General features: G+C 36.6%; 1 protein-coding gene across 2 annotated transcripts in view; it reads left to right on the top strand.

Moving 5' to 3' along the window:
- The window catches only part of TMTC2 (transmembrane O-mannosyltransferase targeting cadherins 2), a 233,768-nt gene that overhangs the window by 188,821 nt on the left and 23,055 nt on the right, over positions 1-21,892 (top strand). For both annotated transcript variants that reach the window (XM_005519400.3, XM_088055777.1), the window contains exons 9-11: positions 1,333-1,414; positions 15,139-15,253; positions 21,757-21,820. In XM_005519400.3, coding sequence (XP_005519457.1) covers positions 1,333-1,414; positions 15,139-15,253; positions 21,757-21,820 — 261 coding nt within the window. The remainder of the gene's footprint in view (positions 1-1,332; positions 1,415-15,138; positions 15,254-21,756; positions 21,821-21,892) is intronic.

Genomic DNA, 21,892 nt, shown 5'->3' with positions numbered 1-21,892 from the left:
TCTGTGAAATAACACTCGAGGCAACTTGAGAGGTGCAGACCACAAAGCCTTTCTTCCACAGGGGTTAAGCTTAACTGTTCTTTATTCTGCAGGCTGCCTATTTTATAGCACAAACCACAGCAGCTAATTTTGTGGGGATAGGGATAAACAGGTCGCAGGTGTCTTAGTGAATATGTGATAGTGATTTGTGTTTGAGTATCAGACTAGACTAATCCAATATCACTGTTTTTTCAAGAATAATGACCACTAATGCATCTGCTCTGGCACTTCTATACCATAATGGACCTATAGAGATTTGGTGATTCCAGTGATAAGAAAATCTCTGTCTCAGAAAATGTCTATTCTTTTTACCATAAGTTTTCTTAGGCTGTGGTTTTGTTGGTTTTGGTTCTTTTTTTCCCTGACCAATTGTCATACCCTTGACCATTGTCTTTAAAAATTAGCATTTCTGTTACAGTTGTTTTATGATTGTCAGAATTGATTTCTGATAAAATCTGACTTCCCACATTAAAATCAGAAAGACATATTTTTTTTTTTACTTTCCACATTAAACTCTAAAATAGTTTATATTTATGTACTTTCATTTGTGGTAACTTTACCTTTGGCTGTGTGTATAGTATTTTTTAGGATGCAAGGAAAAGAAATGGAGCTACCTCAGGGGCATTCAGAATGGATATTTGAAAAAGATTTTTCACTGTGAAGGTGACTGGTCACTGGACCAGGCTCTGCAGGGAAGTGGTTACAGCACCCAGCCTGTCAGAGCTCAAGAAGGATCTGGAAAACATGTAGTCACATGGTTTTAGGTAGTCCTATGAGGAGCAGGGATTAGGAGTGACTATTTAAGGGTCCTTTCCAACATGAGAACTCCTAGGATTCTGTGATTTCGTAGAACCATAACATGCTTTTCCTCCCCCAGCCCTCACTGACTTTTTTTCTTAAGAGCATGACTAAAGCTCTGTCCTAGTTTTCCTTCTGAGTTTAGCTTGGGTGAGTGTAATTGCTTGTCCAGAAAAGTAGCATGGAACTGATGTTCACCCCAAAGCCCTTTACAATACTTCAATACTTTTTGCAATATGTTTCTACCACTTCCTTACTTCTTGGACATTTATAATGTTGGTTACATTTCTTCCTTAGTCTGGAGATCTTCACCATAAAGTAGCTGACCACAAAACTTACTGTAGTATTTAAACACTCATATTTATTTAAGTTAAAGTCTAGTGATAATAGTTGTTGTTTTTCTGCAGTGCCTGGAGTTTGGAAATTTTAACTGTACATGATTGCTCTGTAGTGACACACTGTTAAAATAATTTCACCCCTTTTTTTTTTTTTTAGGGACGCAAGAGTGAGGCAGAGAAGTACTTCATGAAGGCTATTCAGCTGGATCCTACCAAAGGAAACTGCTACATGCATTATGGTATGTTTCAGATAGATAGGATTTCAACACGTGTTCCAGGCTTGCTGTTAATCTCTCCCAGTGATTAAAGATTTGAAAAGTTCTACTGGCAAAATATCTCCTCTAAAAGGAAAGAAACTAATCTGCCATATATTACTTCATTACAATGTTTCAATCATTGTAGAGGGAGAGGTGAAGATTTTCATATTTTGCATAGCTTTCCTCCTGTGAGAGGAATTTCAGTGTTGCTGCCTCTCTGGGAAAGAACAAATTGCCATATGTCAAAGTTTCATGGCCTGGAATATTATTGTTAACAGTTTTGGCCTGACATCACTCATGGTTGGTGGGTGGGCAACCAGAAGTTTTACTTTAGTGTTCATGAGTTTCATATATTGAAGTGTCTTACAGGCCTTACATCCCAGCACCTTCTTGGCTTGAAATGGCTTAGTATCACAAAAAATTTGGACATGTTGGCTGTATCTTTCCTTTCAAGCCATGCATGTTGCACGAAGCACACCGTTAATTTGAAGGTATCTTTGTAACTTTGGATTGTTTTTGCTAGATGTGCAAAAAACATTTCCAGATGTGTTTAGTCTCAGGGAACCAAAATTATTTATCTTTATGGACTAATTCTAACTGCATTTTAAAGCTGATAATGGACAAATCCTAAAACACAAGCTATATTGTGCCAATTGGCATAACATAAAAAGTAGTAAGTTTCATCTTCGTTTAGGAAGAAGGTCGGGAACCACAAAGCATACCATATGTATCTTCGTATATTATTTTAATTTCCTCTTCTGATTCTTGCTGGTAAAATGATTAAAAATGAGTGGGCAAGAGGGAAAAATAAATATCACATAATGATCATGTTTTTACTCTGTGATATCTTTGTCTGCATTGCTCACATTATATTTGTTTGGTCTGTGCAGTATGAAATTCTGTATGTTAAATACCTAGAATCAACCTTTGGACTTCGGACATTTCAGAGACTTTAAATCAACATAGCCCAGTGTTGCATTATTTTGCATTATGAAACACTGCAGTTCACAGCCTTGTTTTCTATTTATGCCTGTAAAGATGATAGGGATATTTGTGCATATAAAACCCCATTGTTTCATTGGGATGTAAGTACTGTGTATATCTCAAGACAATGAGGAAAAAGTTACAGCTGATTGTTTCTTGAAATCCTACTCAAGCCTCTTCCAGCCTTTGTTATTAAGAAATCTGTCTTCATTTAGTAGGAAACCTTGCATACAAATTCAATGGTTGGTCTCAACAGTCCATCTCAGCAAATGATGTTAGGATTTAGTGTATTTTATTACAAGTCTAGAATTTTTTTTTCTTTTTTGCTCATTAGTCATCAACTTACTTGTCCTTTCCTGCAATATTCCCTCTGTCTCATTTTCAAGTACCCTATAAACTAAAAGCATGGTTATTCAAATCATCATTTATGTCTATTTGATTTCTTCATTACAATATTAACATGGTGTGTTGTTTCCTAATTAAAACTATTCCTTAAAAGCATTGGAAAACTTTTCCTTCATTGTGTCCCAGGTTAGAAAAGTGGGTTCTGTCATCGTGCAGAGGTGGTAATTGCAAAATAAGTGAGGTTCTACTCAGCAGTTTAGGAGTGAAGAGCAAAATTTAATCAGTGTTTGGAATACCAACATAGTAAAATAGGATGCTGAAAGGCAATAGATAGAAGAAGTTTCTCTTTAACAGTCACTAGGTCTTGGAGCATTATACCCAAAGATCTCTTATGAGTGTATGTGAAATCTTTTCATAAAATAACTTCTGATCCCCTCACCGATTCAGTGATGTTATTCTACATTTTTATCAAAGTAGCTATGAGAAAGATATGGCCTACTTCTGCTTGGCTCTTGTGTCTGTGTAGTACAGCTGATCTCAAATCCTTGTTATTTTGGTCACAGGACTTTATAAAATTTGATATAAATTTTCCTTGCTTTTTATTTCTTTCTTTCTTTCCTTTTTTCCTTTCTTTTCTTCCTAGCTTTATTTCTCTTTTCTTTTCCACCTATTTCTTGAATTAACGAGGGCTGTGTACTGTGTTTTACCAGGGACATTCCAAATAATCCACTGGAATCTCTAGTGAGCACTTGAAGCTTTACCCTTCCATCTCATTAATTTGTTCCAGCACCTTGTCACAGGTACATTCTACATCCTGTATGCCAAGAGTTTAATTATAGGGAAATACATCCATATTTTGCATGTAAATCTTAGAGATTACTTTTTTTTCTCAGCATGAAGATATTGGAAGAGAGAATAAAGTAGCTGGCATCACTCCTAAAAAAACACATACCTCACAAAGCAGCCAAATGAAAAGAGTGGTCAGCTGGGACATGACAGGGTGTTGATGGAGTAGCAGGAATAAATGGACTGAAGATTTTCTTCCAAGTGCACATGGATTCCATACGCTTAAAATTTGTGCTTCCAGGTTGTGCAGATGTTCTTTTTGACTTCTTACCTTCTGGACTTTTCTTGGATCTATGAGAAAAACTGTCAATATGCTGTATCTTTTAAGAGACTTACCTTTGTATTATATTGTGCTTTAATTCAAGCCTTAAGCCAAAGCTATTTTTAGGTATGACTTGGTGCAGGAGGCAGCTTATTTAATCACATGAAAATTTGGAGAGAGTGGAACAGTTTCATGGTTGCTCCTTGAAAGATAACACCACAGCATGCTTCTCTGCTCAAGCTGGCATTATAATTAGTGTTCTATAGGTACTTGGCTGACTTTGGATTTAAGGGGATTTAAGTTTTAAGCAGTGTTTCCTGGACTCATTATGCCTGAAGATGTCTGAAGGGAGAAATAGTGGAAAAGCGGAAGAGATATAAATCCCTGTAGACTGGCTGACATGATGTCACTTCATTGGACGTAAGGGGAAGGGGCTTTTACTCTAGTGACCAGAGAGAATGGCAGTCCCTTCTCAGATGGAAATGCAGGCTGCTGCTCACCTGACCACTTTTCTTTTGCCCTTCTTCCCTTTCTACCTCTGATATGCCAGTTATCTGAACATCTGAACTTGATGCAAAACCATTGTCTTATAAATACAAGAGTGTTGAAGAGTGGTACAAGCTGCACAGGTACACAGCATGCTACCAGAAACACCTCACAGATGGAAGAGAGAAAATTCTCATGAATCAGGAAGAAGAAAAAGTGAGAGAGGAAAGACTGAAGATGCACCAATACTTTTATTTTTATTTTTTCAGAAAATATGTTTTTGAACTAGAACACTGGAGGAATTTTTTGGGGCACTGAGTTTGAAGCTTCTGTAAGGTTTGCGGCTTTTAATTGGATATCGTTAATACACATTTTCTAAAGACTGCCTAAAATGAACACTTTTGACTGAAAGAGAACTTAACATTTATTTCCAGTTTTTTTCCTCTGGGAAAGTTCTTATCAAACTGTCATACTCACATCTGCTCAAGATATTGGCAGACATGCATCCACTCTACTTTGAACATTTAACTCAAGTAGGCCATTTTGAATCTTTCAAGATCTTGGTAATGTTGGTCATCAGCAGATTGATGACATAATTGAAGTGATCTCCAAGGACTATTTGATTCTTTCTGAGCTACTTGCCTCAATGAAATGAAATGGATGAATCTAAGTGTCAGTCCTATAAACCACAAAGAGTGGTATGTATGTTTAGTATGAACTAAACAAATTAAAAGGAACTGTCGTCTAAATATTTTAAGAACATAATGGCATCTAAAGAGCCAGTACATCAAATTTGTTAAAAAATGTGCCCAACATAGGGATATTCAGTCAGGTCAGACAAGTGCCCTTATGGCTCAGAGACTATGTTGTTTTGGATATGGTATTTGGATATATGACAAAGGAGGTAAAGGTCCCTATTTCTGTCCACACTGAGCCTATCTCAGGAGAAGTTGAAGAAAGATTATGGATGAAATTTTTCAGTGCACAGAGATGAGGTGCACTTCAAACAGTGACATGCTTACGTGCTCATCTCTTTTAAAAAATGAACAAAATAAATTCTTCAGTGTAATTGAGGAGTTGGAAATTGTTGAAAGCTTTCTATACTAGCTTTCCCTTAAATGATAAACATCATAAATCTGTGGTGATATTTGTTGTGTGAAGATTTTATCTCCAGAAGTGTCTTATTTTATTTATAATTTGCTGTTTAAAAACAAAATTAAAATAATAATAATCATAAAAACTCCACCAGGCAAAAAACAACAAAGCAAACAAAAAAAAAACCACAAAGAACAAATGAAAAAATCCCAAACCAAATAAACCCCTCACAAAACACTAAAGCAGAATTCATTTTACTTGTCTGCTAAAAATAGGTTTTGCCACTATACCTCTTAAAGTGCATATAGTGGCGTCTCTCCAAAATGATGAAAATGGAGTGGAGGATAAAAGAGGGAGACAAAGTTGGAGTGAGACTTCAAGACAAATATGGGTAGAGGAGCCTTCTCCCTTATATTTGTAATGGCTTAATTGGAATAGAAAAGTCTAGAACCCCACAGGATGTTCAAATTAACTCTGTTTTATTAATAGCTGTTGAAGACCCCCCCCTTTTAAAATAGTTTCCTTTGAATAATACATTGTTTCTAATAATCCTAAATTGTTTAAAGATTTCTTTTTCATTATAAAAATTTATTATTCTCATTATATTAATTATGCACTCACTGAATTTGGCAGTTCACACTGATCATCTGCCTTTTTAAGTGCATTCCCAGTTAGAGACATAATGCAAAAAGAGACTTTCAAATTACCTGAAGCTGAACTGTATTAGCTATATCCTCACTGAACTAAGAACAGATTAACATATTCCCAAATACACTTTTATTTTTACATTGTCTTTTGCTTTTGAATTTGTGATAATTTAGGTGTTATTTTTATAGATATTCTTACATTATCTGTTTCTTTTTAAGCAAGTTTAGCTTCTTAACTGCTGTTTTATTGTTTTTCAATTTCATCCTAATCTTTCTAATCACTGTTTCTGCAAAGGGCTCTTAGCCCTTTTTGATACCTAAATTTTTACCTAAATTTATGAGTGCTTTGAATCTGTCTTACTTCCAAATATGGCTGCTTTACCACTCCTATGTCACAGCCTGAAAATAGGTTGGAATTGCTGTTGGTTAAAGATCAAAGTATATTTCATTGAAATACGATTGCAGTGAGTTTTCAAGCACCATTTTTTTCAGTCTTTAAGTCTTAGGCTTACATGTATTAGTGAGTGTGAAAATTTTTATATATTTACAGGTGTGAATTGATTTTTTTTTTTTCTTAGATGTTTCTACTTAGATTGAGGTTCAGTAAGGTGAAGTGCCAGGTCCTAGACTTCAGTCACAACGACCCCACGCAGCACTGCAGGCTGGGAACAGAGTGGCTGGAAAGCTGTGCAGAGGAAAAGTAGCTGAAGATGCTGCTTGTCAGCAGCTGAACATGAGCCAGCAGTGCCCAGGTGGCCCAGAAGGCCAATGGCATCCTGGCCTGGGTCAGCAATGGTGTGGCCAGCAGGAGCAGGGCAGGGATTATCCCCTTGTATTTGGCACTGGTGAGGCCACACCTTGAGTGCAAGGTCCAGCTCTGGGCCCCACAGTACGAAAAACATTGAGGTGCTGGAGTGTGTCCAGAGAAGTGCAACAAGGCTGTGAAGGGTTTGGAACACATGTGAGGAGCAGCTGAGAAAACGGGGGTTGTTCAGCCTGGAGAAAAGGAGGCTCAGGGGAGACCCTATCACTCTCTCTGACTCCCTGGAAGGAGGCTGTGGCCAGGTGAGGTTTGGTCTCTTCTCCCATGCAACCAGTTTAAAGGAAATGGCCTCAAGCTGAGCCAGAGAGGTTCAGGTTGGACATCAGGAAGAATTATCTCACTGAAAAGGGTAGTTCAGCATTGAAACAGGCTGCCCAGGGGGGTGGTGGAGTCATCATGACTGGAGATGAAGAAGGAGGGCTGGTCATGGCAGTACTAACTTTAATGAGCACTGAGGTGGTCAGTCAAAGGTTGGACTCAATGATCCTGAAGGTCTTTTACAACCTAATTGATTCTTTGTGCTGTATTTATAATATTTCCATGTAGTCACATTGCTGTCAGTGCTTGAGCTTTGTGGTTTTTCTCTTCATTGACTGAAGAACGGCCTAGAAAAAATTTATTTTTCTCACATATGTTAGGAAAAGTTTCTATGAAGAAAGCAGTGAACTAATGAAAAGTAGAGTATCAATGTTGTATTTATAAGAAAGAGGAATATCCATGACCTGCTCATGGAATATTACTAATTTTTTTAGGAGAGTTTTATGTGCATGGTAGAAATGTCACCCTAGTCCACAGGTAGATTAATGTTCACTTTTGTCAATGAAATGAATAGAATTTCAGAAGCCATAAATCCAGTGCCTGGATTATCCTATTTCTGACTGAGGTTAGCTAAATGGAGTATTTGCTAAATGATAAATAAAAGTGCATGGATCTGCTGCATTGGGAACCTACATGATGGTTTTGTATTGAGAAATTAAATCCCTTGATGAGGTAGGGTCAAAGTGAACCAGATATGTCCATCACTAACTCACTTCCCAATATGCACTCATGAACCTTTCTGCCAGTGACAGAGATTTTGCTGTTTTAAATCTTTTGGAAATCCTAATATTAGTTTACAATTATTTTTTAGGGAAACTATAAACAAGTTTATGATACTCAAATAATACATGTTCATAGAACATATGTGCTCTTTGGAGAAAGAGTCTCTCTGTCTTGAACATACCATGTGCCATCAAATCAGGGTCCTGACTTTGGTCTGTGGCTTATACCTGCTTTTGCAGTATCAATGCACGTAATTCCGAGAAGACAGGATTCCTAGACCTGAAACAGGAAGATAGAACTGTCTTGAAAAAAGACTTCATTAAGCTTCTGACTTTCTGCTCCCAGAACTCTCTCTATAAACTTTAAGAAAATCTTCAGCTACTACTAACCAGCAGTATTTCTTACTTCCAAACTGAGGACAAAGAGCTGTGCAGAACAATCTACCAATTTTAATTCCTTTTTGCCACTCTCTAGGCTACTGTTATCACACAACATTAAAAGAAGATTATTACAGGCCATTTTTTCCAAACTCCCTTTAGAACCAATCGCTCAAGTGGAATGCAGTGGAGTATTTCCAAACAAGCTAGGTCACTGACCTGAAATGCTGTGGAATTTCCATGCTTCTGGCTCTTCCCTTGGGTTTAGCCTTAAATCTAATCATTCTGACGTCTCTAATACGTGGTTGACTCTGCTTCCTCAGCACAATATACTAAACTGCTCAAGAGATGTGATATAGATAGTGCAGATCAGAGACAGGGTTAGAAATGTATGCTTCTTCCATGTTGCCAAAATGTAGCTATTCAGTTGGGACTGAAAAATGAACATGAACAATGCCAGAGGCACTGGGGAATTTTGTAGAGATAGCATGAAGCTGCTACAGAAGTACAGCTGGATAGTTCTTTTTCAGCCAAATTTTACATTTCCAAACCTTATACATCATCAAGTGTCTGGAAAATTATATAGAGTTCAGGATCTTCCTCAGTATGTGTAAATCATGAGATCCTCTGTAGTATATATTTTCATCATTAATCTTTTGGTTTGGTGAGAGCTTCCAGTGATCCAGATGTGGTCACAGGTTTAGTCATCAAGTCCCAAAGGTCTGCTAGTTAATTTTTTCTGTTTTATCTGTGATCATGCTCTGAATGACATCCAGTGGTATATTTAGCTCAACTGTAACAGATAAGTTTTTCAGACAAAGGCTAATAAAAAAAAGTCAATTCTAAGCCAGTGCATATAATGACATTGCAGCACCCACTGGCTTTCTTAGTGTTTCATTATATTTTATTTGCATGGAAGAATTTTCTCTATGGGAACTAATTAAAGGGAGAAAGTGTCCAGAAGTCCTTCCAGCAAGAAACCAAGAGTACACCTTTAGATTAAGGTGGAATGGGATACAAGGAGCAACAAAAACTGAAATGCTACTACCATTTGAGTGATTGTGATATACATTGCTGTTATTTCTCCTATCACATCTTTCACGTTCAGCAAGAAATTGTCTAAACAGGCCTGGTAAAGCAGGATATTTAATCAAATATTCCCTTGCTTTGGGAACTTCTCCTTCACAGCCAGTGAATCTGTTTTGAAACTCCTAAAGGAAACAGTTATATTAGGCCACATCTGTTGACTTTGCATCTTGAAGCATTGATTCATCACCTGAAATACTTTGGAAATCAACTTCCAGACAAGCTCTCTCTTCATTTCTTCCACTGAACGCAATTTAAATTTTCCATTTTGAAATCTCTAGTTGCATCAGCTCTTTAGCTCTGCATTGCCACAGCAGAGCTGAAGTTGATAGTAACTTCAGTGATGGTTCTGCTTATGCCACTGAGGATACATAATTCTGCTCTCAAGACATCATCTGCATCAGACAAGATACAACGTATTGAGTCAGCCAGAATCCACTCCCTCTTCTGACGATTTCTGATTTCTTTCAAAGCTTGAAATGCTTTAATAGAACCAGCAGACACTCAGCTTCAAATCCTCAATGCTGAATGTGCTGAAATAACTTTTAGTGAAGTTTATTGCAAACAGATTTTACAGTTGAATCTTGGTAGAGCCACTTTTCATGTTGTGGAAGTAAAAAATTCTTTTGAAGAGGAAAAGAAGCAGAAGACTTGGTGAGAAATGTGTATTAAAATGAGCAAGTTCCTGTTAGGATGGCATTGGAAGTCTTTTTCATTATTATTCAGATGGTAGTTTACTCAATTTTCCTTGGATTACTGAAGATACTACCACATAAGTCTGTCATGGCAACCTGCGTAAATGCAGAACCAGCAGCATTCTGAGAATATTCAAGATAGTTCTTTTCAAAAACAACACCAGCAAGATGAGATATTTCAGAAATCTACTCTGTTCTGGGACAGAGTACCTTTGTATGTTTGCCAGTGATTAAAAGAGGGAACATGTCAACTAAAAGATTGGTGCAAATTGCACTTTTATCTAGTAAATTAAGCAAATTGCACTTTTATCTAGTAAAATAAAGGCTCACAGTGCCTGCAGGGAATAGTTAAGCCCATACTAGAGGAACACACTAATACCTCTGTGCTATGAACATAAGAGGTTTCTACACACAGACATATCCCAACCAATTAATATGTTTCTTGTTACAATAAAGCAGCAGAACTATCAGTTCAGATGTATGGTTTTTAAATTGGTGGTGGTGCATGTCTTAACAAATGCTTTACAAATGTTCATGATTGTTTAAGGGGGACACTTCTACGGGATAGAGAGTTGCATTCTTTCATTTATGTGGACAAATGCTTTAAAAGAAATTATAAAAGATTAAAATAAACTGTTCTTTTCAATTGCTGGGAACTGGAATATTTTGTTCTTGTTTAAATTACATACATACTTGTATCTTACTTTTCAGTAGATTGCACATATTGCCCCAAAGGTTTTTTCATCTATAAAGACTCAAATATAGACTCTAAACCACTGTTGATGGTTTGCAATGAAAAGTAAATTTGAGCAAGTCTGCAGGTACAGATTTCAGCAGCTTTAATGCTATTTCTGATTCTTAGATAGTGTAGGAAAAATGACTAAGAGGATTGTGAAATATTGAATCAGTTCTCTGCTATCAAAGGTCTTTAACAACTATTGGCTACACATCTACTGTCACTCCTGTGCTGTCTAGCAAGAAAGGTAGAAAATTTTATTTTAAAAAACGACATTCCAGGCAAGGATCAGTGTTTCTGAAAGTCACATATTTTCCTGAACTATGGATTTCCCACTTTCAGTTTAGAAGAGTAATGAAAAATATTCTTTCCTTTAGATAGGAAAATGTGGTATTTGGAGCTGTTTTCTCAAAAGCTGTTGTGATTCCAAAAAACAGTCAGGCTACCATAATTTATGTTGTTGGCAAGAGCAGGAATCATGACACCTGCAATAAGTAAGTTCTCTATGTGATGTTGGGCAGTATCTCATAAATCATGAGGTTTGCCAGCTGCTTGTCAGAGAAGAAAATCCTACATATAAATTTAGACCCACACAAGTGGTTCCCGGATGCAGGGGCTTGTGGATCATACCTTCTGATCCACCTTCAACACCTTGCCAATATTACACCCTGCTAGTGCTCTGTCTTGGGAAAACCTCTTTATGGCTTTGACAGGAAAGGTTCAGAAGTCTGATTTTTAATGAAGAAAGTGCAGCAGTAAACTGCCAATCCAGCTCGTTCTTGTATGAATTTAGTATATCAGATTAAAAGGAATGGCAGCTAATGTTTTCAAAATGGTATTTTTCTACTTAGGTGCTTTAAATTAAATTGAGATGTGTGAATTAAATTAGTCTGCCTTTCAGGAGAACTTGGCAAATCAATTTTCAACTGAAAGTTTCCACCTTGTACTGGGTCTGGCTGGGATAGTGTTAACTTCATAGCGGCCTGGATGATGCCTTGTTTTGGATTTGTGACTAAAACAGCCTTGATAACACACACACCAATGTTTTGGCTGTTGCTGAATAGTGTTTGAGCAGTGTCAAGGCTTTCTCTTTTTGGGAGGGGATGCAGCTTGGACAGCTGACCTGAGCTGGCCAAAGGGATAGAAATAACAGTCCATATAACATCATAACAATAAAAACTGGGGTATAGAAACAAGAACGGTGTTGGCTTCTAAGGTGGCTTTATTTGGATACTGGCTGAGCATCACTCTAGCTGTGAGAAGTGGTGAGAAATTTCCTTCAATTTGTTTTAGTTTTGGGTTTGTTTTTGTTGGGTTTTTTTTTTCTTCCCCATGTTAAACTGTCATTATGTTGATGCAGAGATTTTCTTGGTTTTGCTCTTCTGTTTTCTCCCCCTACCCTGTATGAGTGGTTGGACACTGGCAGGGGCCAACTCACCACACACCTATACACTCAGGTATAGACCTTTTCACTAGACTGAGAAAGATGCAGCGTATTTTATTTGTAGCCCATGCAATTAAGGAAGTCTTTGATCAGCAACCCTCCTCTGGATGCTCTCTAATTGCTTTGTAGCTTTCTTATGCTATGGTGCCCAAAACTGCACACAATATTCAAGGTGACATCAAACCACTACACAGCAGAGTGGGAAAATCACCTCCCTCAACTGGCTCAGCAGTGCCAGTGACTCATGTTCAACTTGTCATCTACCCAGCTCCCTTTCTGTGGTGCTGTTTTCGAGCATCTCATTCCCCAGTCTGTTTGTACATCCAGGGTTGTCCCATCCCAGGTGCAGAATCCAGCACTTGCCCTCAGGGGAGCTGACAGTTTCATATCACTGGCAAACTTACTTAGTATACATAGTAAGTATACTGTTACTTAGTATGTCTTTAAGAGCTGCATCCAAGTCAGTTATGAAGAGAAGTGGCCCTAAAATGGAGTTCTGTAAGGGCTTACGTAGGGAGGATAATACAGTTGGTTTCATATATGCATCATCTGCTACTTTCCCACTCAGCATGGGTTACTGCCACCTCCAGTACAGGGGAGAGAATTCTGTAAGGTAATGTACAGTCCTAGAATGTTCTTTTTTGAGGAACTGGAAGTTTTACTTATATCTGCCTTCTTCACCCTGGCTGAATGTATTAGTAGCACATTCACTTAACAGTGTTTCTCTCTGCTAATCCAGGGCTTTCATTTGCAAAAGTACCTTAATTTTAACATTTTATGGTGGTTTGCTTTAACATGGGCTTAAAGATTAGGAATATTGTTTTGCTTCATTCATTGGAAGAGAATAGGAATACTAGTTGGTCAAGCTTATTTCAAAGATTGCTCTTTAAAGAAAATGGGAATTCAGGGTTAGATTTACTTGGAGAATTTTCAGATTCGAATCTGAGTTTGTCCTGCTGCACATAAGGCATGCACTGATGTGGTACCCAAAACAAAAAAAAAAAAGGTAAACTTTTAGCTTTTGTCAGAAGTTTTTTCTCTTTAGAAGAAACTTCCATTAAGAGACTTCCATTAACAGTTCAAGCACTGATATATAATTCTGAAGACAAATGAATTTCTTGTGGTCCAAACTATTTTTGGACTATGTTTTTATGTCTTAGATTTTTTTCTATTTATTTATTTATTTACTTATTTTCCTGTGTGAAAAGGCCTTTTTTTTTAAAATAATTTCTTTCTGGGCTCAGTAAGCACAGAGTATTGTACTGTATCAAAATGTGATATATATTAGAGTGTAGATGTAACTAAAACAAGGAAATCTTCCTCTATGAATGCAACGAGGTACCAAAATGTTTTTACAAGTTTCACAGATCTGAATAATTAAGATATAGGAGACTGAATAAATAATCTGCCAACTCTCCGAAGCTGAAATGTATCCACAGAGAAAACAAAAAGCTAAGAAAGCTGCCTTTCATCACTTTTTGTATTGAAATGATTCCTTCTGCAAATGTCTTCGTTGTACCAAAGCATCACTGGGTTCACAATGCTTGTACAGACCTTGCTAGCTCTGGTTAAGGGAATTTTTTGCATAAGCACACAGCAAGTATGTGAGCAACAGGGAATGCATAAGGAAAGAGGGAAAGAGAAAAGAGAAAGTCCCTTACTAGACAGGGTATTGTTTGCTCATGGTATATTGATCCTGATGAAGTTTGTGGTTAGCGATGGCTTGGCGGAGTTTTGGTTGAGAGACTTTACAAAGACAAAAAGGGAAGGATGGGATGCTGGAATGTATAATCACTAGGCTTTAGGGTAGCTTTTCCAGATGTAAAATAGGCACAGAGATGAGGTGGTTGAATTCTTGAAAAAAGTTGTTGCTAAAAATGACACATTTACAGATTAGGCGTAAAAAAGCATTAAAAAGAGCAAAAATAAGGTTGAATACATTTCAAATTCTTTTTTTCACCTTCCTCAAAGGAAAACTCATAGAGTTCTACTCTATGTTGCATGTTCTGTTTAGAAACTACTGTACTTCAGTTAAAGCTTGGTTAATGCTAAATTACTCATTCTTTTCAGTTTATATTTGCTTTGAAGATAATGATCATTTAATTTATAAAAAGTGAGTCACTTGATTTTAGCCATCTTCTGTTTTTGTTTAATGTGAGAGGTAAGTATAATTTAGGAAACTTGTAAAAAGCTACCTGTTGTGATTCTTTCAGTGCTAGTGAAATACATAATAAAATACCAGTCCATTAAGGTATACATACATATATAATGGTTTTAAAGCAAATACTACTTAGAATTCTAAAGCTGAAAAATATTAACATATATGTATACAAAAAATGATCATTTTATGTGATTTTTAGGATATGCTTTTAAAAAAAAAATTGGGATGTGCTTTGGGAATGTGTTTAATTTGTAGATATTATTTTATTTCAATTTGTTTTGAGGAAGCAAATATAATTGTAATTATATAGGCAGAAAAGCGTGTTCTCAAATGGCAGGCTTCTTTGGGCCTGAGAGTATTGTTTCTTGATGTCTGAGTTTCATTTTATCATTCTCACTTTTCTTAAATATATTCTAAAAATATTGTTATTACTTGTGATATTTATTGCAATTTTTCTACATTGGCTGTATTTTAAAAATAGTGAAATGCAGAGCAGATCAAGAAATAACTAAACATTGAACATGAGACCTTAGCTTGCTGCTTGGTTTGGGGCTTGGGTTTTTTTGGGGGATTTTATTTTTTTTGTTGTTTTTTTTGAGGGGGGGGGGGTTTGCGCTTCCTTTTCCTGACTGTACTCTCTGAAAGTTCACACTCTCATGTTCACACTCTCCATTGCAGGTCAGTTCCTCCTAGAAGAATCCCGCCTGATAGAAGCAGCTGAAATGGCAAAAAAAGCAGCTGAACTTGATAATACAGAATTTGATGTTGTTTTCAATGCAGCCCATATGCTCAGGTTAGTGCTTGAACATCTGCCTCACTTGATTTTCCTCTTCTGAGGAAAATAGTCTTTATAGCCTTTGCTTATGCACAATTCTTTTTAAAGCCCAGCAACTCTTTTGAATAATTCAATATTATTGCTAATAAGATACAAAGAAGTGGAATTAAATTGTTGCAGCATTTAGCACTTTGCATTTCTTAAATTCTATTTATTATATCATAAGTTAACACCTTCAAAACTTCTGTTGTTCACAAACAGGTAATGCAGTTTGCTTGCATATGAAACAAGTGTTTCTTTTTTGAAGAACCTTCTGTAGGATTTCCTTTCACTTGATTTTTAAAATTTTAATGTGCACAACAACTGAAGAGAGGAGACCATATTTCTCATCTTACATGGATGTAAATAGAGAATATTGAAAATTTCTCTTAATATCAGTAGGGAACATTATGATAAATAGAAATCTAAATATTCCCAGGCTGGTAATTACTTTGAGGTGCATTGGAGCACTTAGTCATATTCTCAGAATCTGTTATTTAAAATGTGGTCTTATATTTAATTCCATTCTATCAGAATAGAACAAAACTTTGGACTTTAGCTAGTAAAGCTGTCAGACCTGGTTATTCAGTAACATTTAAGCTTCTGTCTCTGAGTATAACATAACATTAAACTCACATTACTGAAATAGGTATCCTCTATACTTATTTCTAGGATAACTATCAAATGATTGTCTATTGTCCACTTTACAGCTATAAGGATACTTGATTTCATTTAGATGGTATCTAAGCATGGAAAATGCATGAAAAAGGAAATCTAAAAAAATTTAGTTCATTATCACAAAACAGTTCTTCATATAATTTCTCTGCTGAAGATACCTTACTAGGTTCCTTTATGCTTTTAGCATTTTAAATAAGAGATGGAAGAAAAAAAGAAGAGAGTGTAAAAGAGAAGGTAGAATCCACTTCAGGCAAGTGACCTGTGTTTCAGAATTATGGTTTCTATGCCATGATTTGGAAATAAGCCCCAAAAGTTATTTTTTAAAAATAACTTACTGTTTGTAGGTTAGAAAGAAAACCAAGACAAATAGCTCATTGGTAAACAATAGTTTGACCTGACAGTGGTGTATGAGCTATTTTAAGGATCCTTCCCTTCCCTATAATGATTTTGTGAATAATATCTCTCAAGACAGAATTCAGCAATTTGAAACATTTTGATTAGGGTTACAAATTCACAGACAGAAGCAGAGCAAGTTAGGCATGACAGCTGAATTTAGAAAGGCATAGAGGGGTCACTGATTTTACTGAGTGTGTTGTAGAAGATGGTTTAGTGGTATGATTGTGTATATTATAAAATGGGGTGGTGTAGGTCAGTACTATTTTGGAAATAGTTTTAATAAAGCTCCTGCTTTCTCTGTGAGCACTGAGTGTAGCGTTCAAGGTCTTTGAGGTGTATATATGTACATCTGGATATGAGTATTTTTTCACTTTTAAAGTAACAGCTAGGCTGCTGTGCTGCCATCAGCCATAGTTATCCTCCTTGATCTGGCTGGGAGTGTACTGTTTTTGGGAGGCCTTCACAAGCAGTGAGCTCAGTGACTCTAAGCTGCATTCTCAATTTTTACTGTAAGTGCAAAGCCACAACCTTCAAAAACAAGATGCACCAAACTGAAACACTTAAAAAAAATAAGCCTGCTTTAGTTTAACTAGAATCCCTTGTGCTCCTTTGGGATACCCAGTCGATCTAATTTTTCACTTAATACTCAGCTCTGTGGAAGAACATAATGTCTTCCTGATACTCTCTGAGAGTCTAAAGTGGTTTGTAGGATTTAGCAAGCGTCAGGGTGGCAAAGCTGAATTCAGTGCTGACAAATATTTGCTAAAATCCCATGTGTTAACATCTGACTGATTTTTGCTACAGGTTTTGTTGTCTGTCCTTGTTCAGTGCTTTACCTAGCAATTAATTCAAATATATTGCTTCCGTAATACTTGCTGGACAAGGGCAATGCATATTCATTCATTGTAACAGAGCAGCTACAAATCCACCAGGACTCTGGCTCTTCAGAAGCAGATGATTTTTAGGATCTTTAGAACAGTGGGGAGCTGAGGGGATTCCAAGAGGAAAGCAGATACCAGGACACAAAGGAGGATGGAAGGAAGGGAGTACTCCAACTGACACAGAATGACACTGGTAGAAACTGAATGCTAAAGACAGTCATAAATGAAAGGCTGACATAATTTCAAGTAGGTGACCAACTGCTCTTTAGGTACCCTAGAGAGCTATAAAAACTGACTGGTAAGCAAGGAAGAATTTTGAATGAACTGCACAGCTGTGAGATAGAAAATACATTATAGAAGTTCACAGAGCATGAAAATGAAATGACTCTTGTGAGATACACAGGATAAATTTTAAAGACGTGTTGTGGAATAAGAGACAGAAATTGATATTAATATGGATGATGCAAGGTTTCCAAAATGACTGCAAGATAATAACAGAAGCTTATATTCTTGTATAGATTCTGATATTTTCTTTTTCAGACCAAATATTTTACACAGTGATGTATTTTTGAATTAGGAAGGAATCATCTTTCCCTTCTCTCCTGCTGTTTCCACCATTAGCCTAAGGAGTGTCATAAGACTCAGAAACATGAAGACATTTCTTGGTTTACAGCTGTTTTGGATGGAAAATAAACATACCTTTCATTCTCTCAAAATGCAATTTATTTTTCTAGTCTAGTGTTAAATATTTTCCTTTCTTTTGAATCCCCCTACTTGCTGAGAAAAAAATTTGAAATGCAACATAAATAAAAATTTACAACTTCTGAAAATTTTGCAGTGCTGCAAGTTAATTTTCTTTTTCTTAAATTTGCAACAGGATTGTTAACTGGGTTGAAATGCAGTAGCTGTATTTTTAGATAGCCTGTTCTCAGTTTAGCAGTCACAAGAATTTCTGCTCTTCCAGTCAGATATTCCAACATTGCTGATTTCCTCTCTTTGTGACTGAATCCGAAGTAGAAAAAAAAAAAATTACTTAGTTCTGTTTGCATTATTGAGAGACCTCCCCTTACCTAATTACATGATAGTTATTAATTTTTTTCTCCTAAATGACTTCTGTAGCATCCCATTAATGCAATGCAAGATGATTCAAGTCATCTGTAAGAGGGGTGAGATGTGGGATGAATGCAATTAATTTCTTTGCAACAGTCTGGTAACTTTTAACTTGCATAATACTTGTCTGCAAAATTCATCTTCTCGACAAATTTGTTTCCCAGACAGCTTTCTTCAAGGGTCACGCAGCCATTTGGGTGGTTCTTAAAACAGTATCTGGTCATGTGTTTTACATTTGTAGTATTTGCAGTGCTCTTGCTCAGAGGAGTTGGAAGTCCCTCAGCGAAGCAGTGACGCGCGTGTGCGATGCCGTACGGTGGCTGCAGCTTCAGCGCTGAGCCGTGTCTTAACAAGGGCTGCGGCTCACTTGGCTCTCCTAGAGCTGCCATGAGCAAGGCTTCCTGTGGGCAGGGGAATGATTGTTTCTAGAGTGAAGGGTGGCAGTGTGGTGGCACAGCTGTAGTATTAGAAAACGGAAAAGAATTTTGCCTTGCCTCAACAAATCTGGGAAAAAGACCTCTTTGCTTAAAAGCACATTCTGTAGGAATAATTCATTTTTCCATGCTTTTGTGAAAGGGTTGTTCTGGGAAGATCTCATGTGACATGAAGTTACAGGATGTTTATTGGCTGTTGAAAACAGAAGTCTAAATTAGAGCAGTACTACATGACATGGTCTTCATTTTTCAGTGATTTTCTGTATGAGTATTTTGGCTCTCCAGAGTACACTGACCAAACATGGAGTGTAATTGCTGATAGAGTATCATAGGCACAACTTAACTCTATGTTGTTGTCTGAACAGAGTATATTCATCCTTTATTTACTATCTATGTGCTTAAATATGTATGTATGGCAAAGCATAAAGTCTATATAGATTTTTAAAACAAAAGAGCTGTGGATGAATGGCTCTTTGCAATGGAGCAGCTGATCATACGACCTGATTATAATTTTGTTGTTACACAAAAAGGTCCATTAAGAATGCCAAGTACCAGCATTTTAAAATAGGAATTACTGAAGAAAATTTCTTTGTAGGTGTGCCGACATCTGTGGTTTTACTGTAAAAATTGACAGTCTGAAGCCTTGTACCAAGCAGCAGGCAGGTTAAAACTAACCCTTTCCAATCACATGTCAGCATTGGTGGTGTTTTTCTCTTACAACAGTATTTTTTCCAGTGAAAAATGTAAAAATCAAAATTAATATAAACTGATTATAGCTGAGTATCAGGAGAATCTAAGAGTGATGTGTTGTCAAGCACATTTATTAGGTGTCACTGTTAGTCAGCTGGAGCTAAATATAGGGAATTGTTTGGTTTGGAATCTCAGGTTAAGACATATGAGAGAATAAAAAGTGGAAATATTTTTTTCCCTTAAAATGAGATCAGATGCTAGTTGTTAGTGGGGAAAATCAGATATGTTTTCAAGGTCAGTCCTCATGAAAAGATTCAAGATAGAGCTTAAAATATAGCTTGTAACTATGAAAAAGACTATCTTCTGAACTTCTCTTTGCTCCCTTTCCTTCCTCTTTGCTTTTTTATCAACATTTTAGCTAATATTTTACTCTACTGTGAGTTATGTTACTTTTAATAGTGTCCTTCCATTATTTGACATTGATCCAGAGCTCTTTACTGCTCAGTGGCATAGGGTTACTGCAATTTCCTACCTCTGTGCCTTTAATTTTTCTCAAGGGAAAGCTGTTTCAGGGCTTAGCATAATTAATTTCTAGCTTAGATTTGCACTGAAAATGGGAACCAGAATTCTGCAGCATCTTAACTAACAGAACTGTTGCTGAATGCCCCAGAAATTGGACTAGCATTTTCCTGACCAGGTTACTTTGTTCTACATTCATTTCTCTAAACTGTTTTTAATGGAGAATTATCTATTCAAACTGATTTCAGCTTGCCAATTGACGATCCTTGTTTCAAGATATACATGTGGCAGGAAAGCAAGCCATGCATTTCCACTGGTGTAAAGAGGGGGACAGGATTTTAATGTGTTCCACACTCACATGCCAGCAACTCTTTTTGGAGGTTAAGTGTACCTTTTGTATTTGCCTCCGGGAAGGGCACCTTGTTTACTGTATGTTATTTCACCACTTTCAGAAGTGATTTGTGTCCTGACAGATTTGTGCAAACAGGGGGGGAAAAAAAAGTGCTCTGTAACGTTTCATTTTACAGTGCCTTGTTGTAAATCCTGAAATTCCGAAGTATGAGATTAATTTTTTTGCAGTCGTTTCAAGTGCTACTGATGCCCAGCAGGAGTGATTCGGAAGCAGGTTGAACGAATATTTTTAGACATTCAATCATTTCTAACCACTGCAACCGCTGAGTCAATGATACATGTGCAAAGTAATTTAAAACAGTTAACAGGTATAAACCAGGTTCTGTTTAGCAAATTGTTAGTCATGAAGTGGTTTCAGCTTGCTCAGGAATTATTTGAGAAACTTCAAAGGTATTATCCTTTCTCCCCGCAAGACCAATAGCTGTCAAAATATGTTGTTTGGGATTAATTGTCTGTCCATGTATTATGGGGCTAATGTTTAAAATCTGAGTGGTTAGAAACAAAATTTGAACACAATTTGGTAACATGGAGATATTTGATAACGTGGAGACAAAAGGAGAAAAGAGGAATTTGGGAGAAGTGATAAAAAGGGCCTGTTGAGACAAAAACATGTTTGGATTTCTTTGGCAACATACTCCACTTTTATATGAAGATATTAAACTGAAAACTGATGAGAAGAAATAAAAACTAAACTACTAGGAGCATGTAGATGCTGACAGTAATAGTAAGGAGGAGAAAAAGTGTTGAGCTAATACTGCTTCAGGTACCCAGAAACTCATCTTATTCTCTTGGTATATGGGATTTACATTTAAATGCCTGCTCAGAATTATGTGAGTAAATTTTGAAATCAGAACTCTTTTCAGAATTAATTCCCTCAATCATGGAAACCTAGTTTTCAGAAATCTTTATGTTCTCTGCCTTTTTTAACTTTTTTTTTACTGTAATTATATTGGTTTTGGGAGGGCACAAAGTGAGAAACTAGATTATGGTATAATACACAGTTTCAGAATTTAAAGTATGTCTGATAAAAAGTGAGCCGTATTCTCTTCTGGTGAAGTCCAGTATGTCTCTGTTTTTGCCTGAGATGAGTATTCAGCCTTCTGTATTTCTTTCCATTATGTACTAATATCACTGCAGAACTAAAAAGAAAATGAAGCAAAGAGGATTTGTGCTGATGGACATTCTGAAATGTCCATAAGAAGACTTTTAGATTTACATATTTTGTGCATTTGTTAGGGTAATATCCTTAAACAGCAGGGAGTAGTTGCAGTGTTTAGTTTCTAGCTATGCTTCTTTAGGTATGGTTTCATTTTAATATGAGGAGAATGTGGTGTAACTATGTTGTTCTTTTCCATCCTGATAGACAAGCCAGTCTTAATGAAGAGGCCGAGAAGTATTATGAAATGGCAGCAGGATTAAGACCTAATGTAAGTACCTTCTTAATGATATCCATTACTTAAGTTGATGAACATGCCATGGCACTGAACCCTTTGTGTTGA

The sequence above is a fragment of the Pseudopodoces humilis genome, chromosome 5, assembly GCF_049639895.1.
Source record: "Pseudopodoces humilis isolate 2021_Gansu_Grassland_sample_001 chromosome 5, ASM4963989v1, whole genome shotgun sequence".
Lineage (NCBI taxonomy): Eukaryota > Metazoa > Chordata > Aves > Passeriformes > Paridae > Pseudopodoces > Pseudopodoces humilis.
This window is presented reverse-complemented; position numbering and strand designations above follow the sequence as displayed.